Source organism: Ovis aries, chromosome 8 (genome assembly GCF_016772045.2).
Source record: "Ovis aries strain OAR_USU_Benz2616 breed Rambouillet chromosome 8, ARS-UI_Ramb_v3.0, whole genome shotgun sequence".
NCBI classification, from domain to species: domain Eukaryota; kingdom Metazoa; phylum Chordata; class Mammalia; order Artiodactyla; family Bovidae; genus Ovis; species Ovis aries.
The window spans coordinates 19364992-19378366 of NC_056061.1; the positions used below are offsets into that span (position 1 = coordinate 19364992).

A 13375-nucleotide genomic window follows, 5' to 3' on the forward strand; every position below is an offset into this window, starting at 1 on the left:
CTAAACTTAAAGCCTTCATTCTAAAACTTGTAGAAAAAACAGAAAAATCTTGGAGGCTTTGGGTCTTAAGACAGAAGGAAAGGCCGGCGCGTGCAAAACCTACAGAGGCACCGCCTACCACTCGGACTAGCCCGCCCTGGGGCTCCTGGCGCCCAGGCCGGGACCCGCCTCGCTCCTCCCATCCAGCCCCGCCCCGCCCCGCCCCTCTCGTCCGGCGGCGCTCGGCGGGGCGCGCGCCCGCCCGCCCGCTCCTCCACCCGGAAGAGGCACCTGAGCCGCCAACTTGAGGCAGTGCGCGGCCCGGCGTCCCTCGGGAGCGCGGCCCGACCGAGCCGCCCGCGTGGCGCCTATCTCGCCCGGGCGCCAGGCGGACCCGCGGGAGCCTGCGCGTCCCCGGGGCCGACGGCTCCTCGAGCGGCCCCGCGCGCGCCACCCGCCCCGCCTCCACCCGGGGCCTCCTCCCGCCTCGCGGGCCCCCCGCACGACCCCGCCGCCCAGCCTGAGCCCTTCGCGCCCCTCAGCGTCGGGAGCAGCGCGCCCCCGGTGACTTCTGACACCGCGTAACCGCCAGTAAGTGAAAGCCGCAGCCTCGTTTCAACATTCTTTATTTCTCCCGCAGTGCGTCCCAAGTCTTGCCCACACCTGGTTAATTCCAAAACTATTCAACTTCGGGACCGGGCCGGCGACGCGGCTGCCCGCAGCCGAGCCTAGGAAGTGGTGTTGTCGGGCACGGGCAGTGTCCAGAGACGGAAGTGTGGAAAGCTGTTCTCCGGGCACATCTTGGCTCCACTTTGCGGAGCGCCCGCGGGGAGGAGGCGGTGAGCTGAAGCTGGGGGGCGGGGAGGGGGCGGTGCCAAAGAGGGCGGATCTTAGGGTGCAGGGGCGTGGCCCCGTAGGGGCGGTGCGGTGCGTGTGCGGGCTGTGATTCCCAGGGACCCAGCTGGAAGTTACAGCCTATGCATCCTCCTGGGTTTTTCTTGTTGACGGTTTACTTAAGAGAATAAAGTAGCACAACCTGGCTTTATTTATTTTGCCTTCAAATATTCCATAAGAAAAAGGAAAAGGAACTTGAAAGTTGTAAAACGCTGCTAAAAGTATGGGTGAGCGTGTTTCTAGGGTTAGCAAGCTGCTTAGTCAGTTGTGCCCAGATAATGAAAGTGAAAGCTTTTTTTTAGTGATGCTGTTTCAAAAAGACTAGGCGAAATTTAAATTGGTTTTAATATGAACCATGAATTCTGAGACTGCACCCTTCCAGCCTTATGTGGAACTGCCTTTTAAGTTACTAAGTTTTTGGCTCCAAATTTAATATGCATTTATAGAATCTTAGAGGTTATCTAAGGGGACGACAGAGGATGAGATGGTTGGATGGCATCACTGATTCGATGGACATGAGTTTGAGCAAGCTCCTGGAGTTGGTGATGGACAGGGATGCCTGGCATGCTGCAGTCCATGGGGTTGCAAAGAGTCCGGACACCACTGAGAGACTGAACTGAACTGAGACCTTATCTTATAGCCATTCTTAGAGTCCCAGTTTTTTTTTTTTTTCCCCTAGCAAAGGCCAAATGATGAAAATACTGTATGATTAGTTGTTCTTTCCCAAGTGCTTTTTCTGCTTTACCCTTAGCTGAATTTATATCTACCCCACACAAAATACTTATCAGTGTAGTGGCCTATACATCGCTTAATCTCACATTGGCATCCTGTAAGTGTCAGGGTTCTTGACATAACTGTGGTATACTCCCCCTTACTCCTTTCACACCTTCGAGTAATTTCCTAGAGAAAGCAAAATATTGCTAGTAGCATGTGTAACACGTATTTAGGATGCTAAACCGTGAATGTCATAACAGTCTTCTTTCATCTATTTCTAGTACAACAGATGTTGATTGAATGAAATAAGTGAAAGGACGTTTGTCCTCCAGTGGTCTGTTTCCAAACCAAATGTGAATTTCTTAAATGATCAATTTGGGCAGTTTATTTGTAACTGTCCTTTGGCACATCTGGGATTGTCCCTCCATTTAAATTTAATTCTTGTCTCTTTTGTGCTCCCATTTGTATTGTATTTTTACCACTGTTAGAACATTACTTCATTTGATCTGTTCTTTGGTTCTCTGAGGCATAGATGACCTTTTATTGTGCTTTTTTCATTTCCCAGAATAGTGCCTTGTACATGTTATCTAAATATATTCATGAAAATAGAATAGCAGCAGGCCCTTTTTAATCTGTAGATATAAATTAAAATGTAATGTATTTACTTTTAATCATAGTGATTTCTCATTTAGAGACAGTTTCCTTTCCTCAATTTAATTTCCTAGTTTTTTTTATACTCTTCACAACTATTTTTGCTTAAGCTAACTGAGCCCCTTCCTGTCATAAGCAGTGAAAGAACAACTTGGGTAAGAAGTAAGATTATTTTTACAAAGCCATTTTTTTCCTGCTGGCTAATTTCTAGTGTGGAGCTTCCTAGGAGGCTCAGTGGTTAAGAATCTACCTGCCAGTGCAGGAGACCTGGAAAACTTGGGTTCGATCCCTGGGTCGGGAAGATCCCTTTGAGAAGGAAATGGCAACCCACTCCAGTATTCTTGCCTGGGAAATCCCAGGGACAGAGGAGCCTGATGGGCTACAGTCCATAGGGTCTCAAAAAGTCAGACATGACTTAGAGACTAAAACAACAACAATAGTTTTCTGAGGTTAGAAAAAGAAAATAGGATCACTTTCACCTCCAAATGTAAATTTCTAAAGCCAATTTGTTAACTCCTTAAGTCAGAATTGGCTACCAGTCTGAATAGTAGTATGTAGCAGAATACAAATGAGTGTGTGTGTGTGTGTGTGTGTGTGTGTGTGTGTGTGAATAGGTTTGCCAGGGAGAGAGAGAACAATGTTTTTTATGTGAATAAAACCTGGAACCAGAATGCTTGCAAAGAACTCTACTAGGAGGAACTTAAACCAAAAGACTGGCATTTAAGATTTTATGTGCTTAATAATTGTGCTCAATTGCTAAGTCGTGTCCAACTCTTTGCAACACCACGGACTGTAGCCCACCAGGATCCTCTGTCCATGGAATTTTCCAGGCAAGTGACTATAACAGATAATTCAGATTGAATTAGAGTCTGGCCCAAAGTCAAAATGATTTACAGCCAAACAGTCTTTTTTGTAAACTAGTGTATAAGTCTAGAAAATCAAAGGTGTAACACAGTCCTTTCTCTTTCTTTAGTTACCTAGATCAAGATGAATAGCGATCAAGTTACATTGGTTGGTCAAGTGTTTGAGTCCTACGTTTTGGAGTACCATAAGAATGACATGCTTCTCATCTTGAAGGAAAGAGACGAAGATGCTCATTACCCAGTTGTGGTTAATGCCATGACCCTTTTTGAGACCAACATGGAAATTGGGGAATATTTCAATGCATTCCCTAATGAAGTGCTAACTATTTTTGATAATGCACTGAGAAGATCAGCCTTGACGATTCTCCAGTCCCTTTCTCAGCCTGAAGGTCTCTCCATGAAGCAGAATCTTCATGCCAGGATATCAGGTGAATTTTACTGCCATATTATTTTTTAGGAAGATTTTGAGAAATCCCAACATATATTGAGTTCAAGTACTAATAATTGATTTTTATACTTAAAATGGGCTTACCAGGTGATTCAGATAGTAAAGAGTCAATCTGCAATGCAGAAGACCCAGGTCTGACCTCCAGGTCAGAAAGATGCCCTAGAGAAGGAAATGGCAACCCACTCCAGTATTCTTGCTTGGGAAAATCCCATGGATAGAGGAGCCTGGAGGGCTACAGTCTACGGGGTCACAAGAGTCAGACACAATTTAGCAACTAAGTCACCATCCTTAAAAATATATCCATTGTGTAACTGATGGTCACATTTGGAGAAGAATCATGATTCTGTACTGTTTCTCTGGACATCTGGAAGGCTAGGCTGGCTACTAGCCATACCAACTGAGAGGAGGGAGAATGTGTGGAGGCAGTATGTTTGTGGGCATATGTACACATGTGTTCAGTTCAGTGTATAAAACTAATGCAGCTTTCTGAGCTTTTGTGACTACCGACAATAAAAGTATAGGTAATACAAAGGATAAGAATATTTGGTAGGTGCTACCCAGTGAGAAAATTCATTATTTTTATATATCAAGATTAGCATTGTGCTGGCCACCTATTAGGCCCTCAGTAACTTTTTTGGAATGAATAACGGACAAATCCTCCTACGTTTAAAGAAATTGCAGTGGAGCAATTAGCAGCTTGTGGTATTAAAGCTATGTCTTTGAATTCCTGCAATCTAGGATTAGAGAACACATGTGCCATTTTGTTTGAAAATAAGTATTTACTTTATAGTACATTTCAGAAAGATGGGGATTTATAAATAACAAAAATCGATTGCTGTGAGACTTCCCTAGTGGTCCAGTGGTTAAGACTCTGTGCTTCCAATACAGGGGATGCAGGGGGATGCAGGTTTGATCCCTGGGCAGGGAACTAAGATCCCAAATGCTGCCTGGCCAAAAAAAAAAAGAAAAAAAAAAACCAAAAACCCAAAAATGAATGCTGTGATTTCAGAAAGATTAGGAGTCACTATAGAATTCCTTGGAGATAAATTAAAATTCAAAAAAATACCAGATACTTGATTTAGGTGAAAAAATAGTATCTGTAGTTGGACTTACTGGAATAAAATTATGAATATTATTAATCTTTATGTATCAGACACTAGGATCTTGCTAGGATCAAGAAAAAATGTCCTGTTCCCAATGATGTTTCAGAAAGGTTGTTAAAAGGGACTTTAGTTGATGTTATTGAAATGGTATTCAACAAATGACTTTAGGCTGTCTTTATGTTTAGACACTTCTCGATGCTCAGTTTAAATACTAAAATTCTGTCTGCCTAAGTGATCCTATTGGTTTCAGGTGAATTTAGCCCGTTTCTTCATTATCCTCTGAGAAAGTGACTTGCGAATTATATTACTACCAAAATAACATCATTCTACAAACATATCCCATGTGGGGATTTGCTAGACCCTTGGGAAGCCAAAATGCATATGGTACAGTCCCTCATCTAAAGGGCTTCAAGGCTATAAGGGAGACAGCTGTATAGTCAAATTTATTTCCCAGTCTGTGTATGTATGCCCATAGATCCATGCATATGTACGCATTGAACATAATTGTAAAGGCACTCACTGGCATCTTTTACTTATGTGACACATGTGTCACTGAAGATATCTAGAAGATATATTAGCTCACTGAGCAGGGAGTGAATTGTCCTAGGTGGTTCACCCAAGGATTCTAGACTAGAAGATGAGATCAGGGAGGGATGCAGGTGTCCCAGGCAGAGCGAACCAGGAGGGGGAAGGGTCTGGTTCTAGGTATATTGCACCTCCATTTTGGACTCAGGCAAGGCATTGATTTAGTAAAACCTAGGATGCCTCTGTGGGCTTCCCCAGTGGCTCAGTGGTAGAGAATCCACCTGCCAATGCAGGAGATGTGGGAAACATGGGTTTGATCCCTGGGTCTGGAAGATTCCCTGGAGGAGGAAACGGCAACCCACTCTAGTATTCTCGCCAGGTGTAAATCCCAGGGACAGAGGAGTCTGGTGGGCTACCATCCATGGGGTCTCATAGAGTTGGACACAACCGAGTGACTGAACACACACACACAGGATGTCTCTGTGGTTCAATCTCCTTAGGAACATAAGACATTTTTCTGGTTTGTTTTTCTAGAATATGCATTGTTCTTTGTCGTCTGGGATTTTTATTGGTCTGAAGTTTACTTGGGCTTCCCAGGTGGTGCAGTGGTAAAGAATCACCTGCCAGTGCAGGAGATGCAGGTTTCATCCCTGGATCTGGAAAATCCCCTGGAGAAGGAAATGGCAACCTACTCCAGTATTCTTGCCTGGAAAACTCCATGGGCCGAGGAGCCTGGCAGGCTGCAGTCCGTGGGGTCACAAACAGTCAGACACGACCGAGCATGGACACAGAAAATTTACTTGCTATTCCCAGTGGTTTTGACAAAAGGTATTCAAATACACAGCATCAAAGTAAGTGAGAAAGAAAAAAATAGCACTCACATGGTGGGGTTTTTTTAAAACATTTATTTATTTATTCTTGGCTGTCCTGGGTCTTCGACGCTGTGCTGGCTTTTCTCTAGTTGCAGAGAGGGGCTGCTGCTCTGTAGCCGTGTTGCACAGGCTTCCCATTGCGGTGGCTTCTCTTGTGGAGCGCGGACTCTAGGGCACAGGCTCAGTAGCTGTGGCACTTAGGCTTAAGGTGCTCCATGGTGGGTGGTATCCTCTAGGATCAGGGATCGAACTCATGTCTCCTGCATTGGCAGGCAGATTCCTTACCACTGAGCCCTCAGGGAAGCCCCTCACATTATATTTCAAGTAGTGTTTCTCAAACATTAATGGGCATCAGAATCACCTGTAGGACCTGTTATAGTGCTGATTGCTGGGCCCCACCCTCATTGAAGAGATCTGACCTCGTGCCCAAGAATCTGCATTTCTCAAAAGCTCTGAGGCTGATGCTGATTTCCAGGGACTGCCTGCCAGCAATCACGGGCTTGAAGTAATTGATCTGGACATAACCTCTAACACAGATCTGGACATGTCTCTGTTTTAAGTAATAATTTCTCTCAGTAAATGAGTCAGAGAATGATAAAAGGTTTTGTTGTTTAGTGTTAATGGTGGCTTAATCCCTGATGTACCTGCTGCTTCACTGGGATAAGTTGAAGAATACACTTAGTAACATATAGTAAGACAAAAAGATTAAAATAAATTGATATTTCTTTCATCCCTTACTCTTTCTTAGTTCTAAGATTTTGATTTTTGTGGTCAGTTTTGCTGTTACTTTTAGCTCTATCTTTATATTATAAATTTGCTTAAAAATTGCAATAATATGAAAGAGTGTGAAGATCCAAAAATATACTCACCTCTACTACCCTTTTCTTAATGCAGTTAACTTTAGAATAAAAAATAAACCACTTAATGCTTCCCTTGTAGCTCAGTCGGTAAAGAATCTGCCTGCAGTGCAGGAGACCCGGGTTCGATCCCTGGGTTGGGAAGATCCCCTGGAGAAGGAAATGGCAACCCACTCCAGTATCCTTGCCTGGACAATCTCATGGACAGAGGAACCTGGTGGATTGCAGTCCATGGGGTCACAAAGAGTTGGGCACGACTGAACGACTAACACACACACAATGGTAATGATATCATGTTCCAGACTAATTGGTTTGCTTCTAAAAAAAAAGTTTATTTCACATGTATCATATGCATGATTCCATTCAGTGAGGTAACAACATTAAGATGTCATATTGCCCTGAATTGTTAAAGTGTAGAAGATAATGAAAAGCTGATTTTCTTAGAATCAGTTGTAATTGTTTACTTAGTTTTTTTCATTAGAAATGCTATAATTGCGTTTAGCCACAGGCCCTTTGGCAGGTCTGGACAGCAGGGGATTCACTCACCCTGGCACCGCAGGAGGAACACAGAGAGGGTTGGTGAGCATAAGAGGGATGGACCCTTGTGGTTGAGCCTAAAACCCTTCACCTCCCACCTTCTTTCTTCCTGAGTGTGGAATATCTCTCTAGCACAATTCCTTATGCTGGTCGAAGTAAAACCAGTATTGCATAGTCTTGTCATGACCCAGCATGCCCAGGACTAGATCATCACTTGCAAGGAAAGGGAGGTGTCTCTGGACCCCAGGAGTACCTTCTTTTACACTCTTCCTGGCAGAAGCTTCCTCCAGACATAAAGGACATCTGTGCACTGGTGCACTCATTTTACCGTTTTGCTTAGTGCTTCTATTTTTGTATGTGTGAGGGTGCTAGCCTCGACTTAGGGAGGTTTTCTTGCAGAAGGGTAAATCTGAATGTACTCTACCTTGCTGAGCGAACTGGGGAGAGTTCTCCAAAGCAGCCTAGGAAAGCTGCAGAGGTACCATGATTTGCAGAGATATTCACGCTTTTTGTTTGGACTAGGAGATTGGAAGTCATGAAAAAGGCAAGACTAGAGAGAGCGGGCAAGTTACAAGGCTTGAAAACACTGTCAGATTTATGTATTACTAATTCCTAAACCTAACTAGAGAAAGCACTAGCCTTTGGTCATCCCACTGCCATTTCTTTATCACTTAGCTTTGTGGTTTACTCAGAGTCATCAATTGATTTTATGTGTGGTTTGTGGCAGTGTATTCGTCACTGAGTAAGGTTAAATTTATATACTCTATTTACATTTTTACTGAGATAGAATGTAATATACTGTATTTACATTCTACTTAACAGATAGCCCTCTTAAGAGGATCAATTCTTTTTAAAATCCAGGTTATTTTATCATCTAGTTACATACGTTTAAAGAGAGTCCACTGACAATTGTCATTTGGAATAATTCTTTTCTATTTAAAAAAAAATTTTATTATATATTGGAGCATGGTTGATTAACAATGTTGTGTTAGTTTCAGGCATACAACAGAGCAATTCAGTTACACATACACATGTATCTGTGCTTTTTCAAGTTCTTTTCCCATTTAGGTTATTACAGAATATTGAGCAGAGTCCCTATGCTATGCAGCAGGTCCATACTGGTTATCTATTTTAAATACAGTAGTGTGCGCATCATTTTGTTGTTTGTTAGGTTTCACACGTAAGCAATATCATATGATATTTGTCTTCCTCTATCTGACTTATTTCACTTAGTATGATAATCTCCAGGTTCATCCATGTTGTTGTAAATGGCATTATTTCATTTGTTTTAATGGCTGAGTAATAGTCCATTGTATTAAAGTATAAGTGCTGCATCTTCTTTTTTTTTATATTAAGGTATAGCCAATTAACAATGTTGTGATAATTTCAGGAAAGCTATCAACAAAGGGATTCAGCCATACATACACATGTATACAGTCTCCCTCAAACCCCCCTTTCAACCAAGTTGCCACCTAACATTGAGCAAATTTCCATGTGCTATACAGTAAGTCTTTGTTGATTATCTGTTTTAAATGTAGCACTGTGTGTCTGTCCATCCCAAACTCCCTAACCCTTCCTCTCATCCTTCCCTCTGCTCCCCTGGCAGCCATAGGTTTGTTCTCTGTGAGTCTCTTACTTTCTTACTCTTTTGTAAGTAAATTCATTTGTATCATTTCTTTTTAGATTTCACATGTAACGGATATCATATATTTCTCCTCTGTCTGACTTACTTCACTCCGTATGACAGTCTCTAGGTCCGTTCATATTGCTGCAGATGGCATTATTTCATTCTTTTTGATGGCTGAGTAATATCCCACTGTATATATGTACTACATCTTTTTTATCCATTCCTCTGTTGATGGCTATTTAGGTTGCTTCCATGTCTTGGCTGTTGTAAACGGCACTGCAGTTTACATTGGGGTGCGTGTATTCTTTCTAACCATGTTTTTCTCCCAGGAATGGGATTGCTGGAACATATGGAAGCTGTATTTTTAGTTTTTTTAATGAATCTCCATACTGTTCTCCATAGTGACTGTGCCAATTTACGTTACCATCAATAGTGTAGGAGGGTTTTCTTCTCTCCGTACCCTCTCCAGCATTTATCATTTGGAGATTTTTTGATAGTGGCCATTCTGACTGTTGTGTCTTTTCTATTTTCTTAATTGAGTTGATTTGACCTTTTTCTTAAGTAAAACACAGAAGTTTTTTCTTTTTTCCTGAAATTATACTCCTTTAGGAAATAGGAGAAAAATATATTGCATGGAATCATATCTCAAGATATAAGTTGATGTGTTTTTGTTTTGTTTCTCCATCAGGGTTGCCTGTTTGTCCTGAGCTGGTGAGGGAGCACATCCCTAAAACCAAGGATGTGGGACACTTCTTGTCTGTCACGGGGACAGTGATTCGAACAAGTCTGGTGAAGATCCTGGAGTTTGAGCGGGATTACATGTGTAACAAGTGCAAGCATGTATTTGTGGTCCAGGCTGACTTTGAGCAGTATTATACTTTCTTCCGGCCGTCCTCATGTCCCAGCTTGGAGAACTGTGATTCTTCAAAATTCACTTGCCTCTCAGACTTGTCATCTCCAACTAGGTGTAGAGATTATCAGGAAATCAAAATTCAGGAACAGGTAAATGATCAAATACATGAGGAAAATAAATTTGAAGAAATGTTTTGCAGCTTTGGGTAAATTGCCAGGACTAGGGAACATGTAACGGATTATATGTGGAACTTGTGTCATCACTTAGTAGAAGATCAAACATGAAATTTTTTCTCATAGAGTATAGAATTTAGAGACCATAAAATGGTCATCTTTTTATAGTGAGCATTGGCAGGAAAGTTATGAAGTGACTTAATAATTATTTTAAATTGAAAAAGTGAATTTTTAAGAAGTTTACCTAAGTGATAGGAAAAAATTAAATGGGTTTAATTAGTGGTTAAACACTGGAGTGGGCAGGATTTGGGGTTTAGGTGCAATTTATGTGCTGTGCCAAATAAAGTATCCATAAACATTTTAAACACGTGTGCATGAACCTTAGTTTCCTTTACTTGCAACTTAAACACAAAGGCTTTATTCAGTGTCAAAGACTCAGACCCCTTCTGTCTTTCTACACCATTCTTAATAAATGGCTTCTCTTCTTATGGTGGTCAATGGTTCAGGATGGTGGCTACAATTTCTGTATCCCAGTCAAGAAATAGGAAAAAGGAAGCAAAAGCACCTGTCATCTAAACCAAGTATCCATTTAAGCAGTCTCCCTCAAAGTCTTCTGCAACAAGTTTGCTTGTATCCCATTGGTCAGACTTAGTCATATGACCACACTTAGCTGCAAGGGAACCTGAGAGATTAGTCTTCTATAAAGGAAGAAATAAAGGCACACATATAATAATAAAGCTAGAATTCTCTTACTAACAAATAATCAAAGGAACTGAGTGATTTGTCCCAGGTCTTATGAATAGAGATCAGGGAAGAACTGCCTCTCTTTTCTGGTTAAGTAACTTTATTATTGTGTTTAGTAGCTGGAGCATGTTTTATTTTGACCACCCACCAGGTAGATTATACTTTGAGCTATTTCCATCTGAATGTTTTTATCTTATTCTAGTCTTAGTAAATTCTTCAACTGATAGTAGGCACAAGTTTCAAGAAAATTCCTTAAATCCCCATCATAATTAAATTGCATGATAATACCAGAGAAACAGACAGTAATGTCAAGAACTGCTAGGCTTCTGAATACTTAGTATATATTTACGTGTACTCAGTATCTGCTTTCTTTTCCTTGCTAGGTTCAAAGGCTATCTGTTGGAAGTATTCCACGATCGATGCAGGTTATCCTGGAAGATGATTTAGTGGATAGTTGTAAATCTGGTAAGAATGAACGTTTGTTAATTTATATAGTAGGTCTCAGCTTTCTTCACAGCCCAACTCCCACACCCATACATGACCACTGGAAAAACCATAGCATTGACTAGACGGACCTTTGTTGGCAAAGTAATGTCTCTGCTTTTCAATATGCTATCTAGGTTGGTCATAACTTTCCTTCCAAGGAGTAAGTGTCTTTTAATTTCATGGCTGCAGTCACCATCTGCAGTGATTTTGGAGCCCCAAAAAATAAAGTCTGACACTGTTTCCACTGTTTCCCCATCTGTTTCCCATGAAGTGATGGGACCAGATGCCATGATCTTCGTTTTCTGAATGTTGAGCTTTAGGCCAACTTTTTCACTCTTCTCTTTCACTTTCATCAAGAGGCTTTTGAGTTCCTCTTCACTTTCTGCCATAAGGATGGTGTCATCTACATATCTGAAGCTATTGATATTTCATGCTTTTGAACTGCGGTGTTGGAGAAGACTCTTGGGAGTCCCTTGGACTGCAAGGAGATTCAACCAGTCCATTCTACAGGAGATCAGTCCTGGGTGTTCATTGGAAGGACTGATGCTAAGGCTGAAACTCCAATACTTTGGCCACCTCATGCGAAGAGTTGACTCATTGGAAAAGACTCTGATGCTGGGAGGGATTGGGGGCAGGAGGAGAAGCGGATGACAGAGGATGAGATGGCTGGATGGCATCACTGACTTGATGGACATGAATTTGAGTAAACTCGGGGAGTTGATGATGGATAGGGAGGCCTGGCATGCTGCGATTCATGGGGTCGCAAAGAGTCAGACACGACTGAGCAACTGAACTGAATTGAACTGAAAGTATTGACTGGGCTTCCCAGGTGGCACAGATATAAAGAATCCACCTGCCAATGCAGGAGATGTGTGTTCAATCCCTGGGTCAGGAAGATCCCCTGGAGAAGGAAATGGCAACCCACTCCTGTATTCTTGCCTGGGAAATCCCATGGACAAATGAGCCTCACATGCTACAGTCCATGGGGTCCCAAAAGAGTCAAGAGATGACTTAGTGACTAAACAACAACAATAAAAGTATTGATTAGGAAAAACCACCTTTCATTTTCCTGAGATCAACTGCGAGTGAGTGTGGGGAACTTGAGAACAGAGGCTGGCATGAGGTGGGAGGTAATAGAGGAAAGAAGCTGGGCTGGAGTTCAGCAATCTAGTGTAGCTGTTTGTTTAATAGATGAAGAGCCCGATTTGCCCCCGAGAGCTTAACGTTTCTGTTTTTCTTATTCCAAAAACCTTAAAAACTTGGTTCTATATGTTTGCTTACTGATTTTCACTGGCTATTTAACATTTAATTTGAATTGAAGTTGGGTCAGAAAATGAAAATGATTATTACTGATGACTGCCTTTCAATTTATTTCAACATGTCCTGCTTTAAATATTTCCCGCCCTCACATAAAAGACCTTAATCTCTATAAAAGACAAATAGTACCAGTGTGTCCCCTGAGGCGTAACAATTATGTTTGATCTCTTATTTCATATCCCAGTGCTCCCCTACTTGGACAAATCAAGAATGTTTCATTCCTCTAAATTCTATCATTTCCCTTTTCTTAAGCCTTGACTTCTCCAAATGCCTTATTTAAAAAATATTTACTGAGCTGACATTTCATTAAAATGATAAGGCAAAGGCTCTATGAAAACAGAGCTCAGTATCTACAGTAAAGAATAATTCCTTGTCAGAACACTTTCCCCTTCCACCAAGAATCACCAACTCATACTTTGATATTTATATCAAATATAGTAACAATTTATAGTTCTCCAAACAATATTTTAAGTCATGATAGCTTTGATCAGGGATTGCCTACTAAATGGACAAGGCTATGTCAGAGTATCAGTACCTTGTTCATATAAGACTCTTGATTTTAACCAGAATTTTTAATATCTGGATCAGTGAAGCAGTGCTTGTATGAGCTTAGCTAGAACATGAAAATGTCCTTTGATAGAGATTAAGATGTTTTCATCCAGTTTATCTGAACTGAATTCTTTCTACACTTAAAAAAAAAAACTTAAGGTATTTTTCTTTCACATGTCACAA

The 13375-nt window shown here is 41.6% G+C and overlaps 1 protein-coding gene across 9 annotated transcripts in view; it reads left to right on the plus strand.

The window, feature by feature from the left end:
• The first annotated feature begins 247 nt into the window (after positions 1 to 247).
• MCM9 (minichromosome maintenance 9 homologous recombination repair factor) overlaps positions 248 to 13375 on the plus strand; it is an 88231-nt gene continuing 75103 nt past the window's right edge. For 6 of the 9 annotated variants that reach the window (XR_006060587.2, XM_004011164.5, XM_042253276.2 and 3 more), the window contains exons 1-4: positions 248 to 570; positions 3212 to 3529; positions 9759 to 10072; positions 11224 to 11305. Coding sequence is in view for 8 of the 9 variants with exons in the window: in XM_004011164.5 (XP_004011213.3) it covers positions 3226 to 3529; positions 9759 to 10072; positions 11224 to 11305 (700 nt within the window). In the remaining variant the exon portion in view is untranslated. Of the gene's footprint in view, positions 819 to 3211; positions 3530 to 3856; positions 6029 to 9758; positions 10073 to 11223; positions 11306 to 13375 lie in introns of those variants that run through there. The other 3 variants (XM_042253272.2, XM_042253274.1, XM_042253273.2) reach the window with 3 other exon arrangements.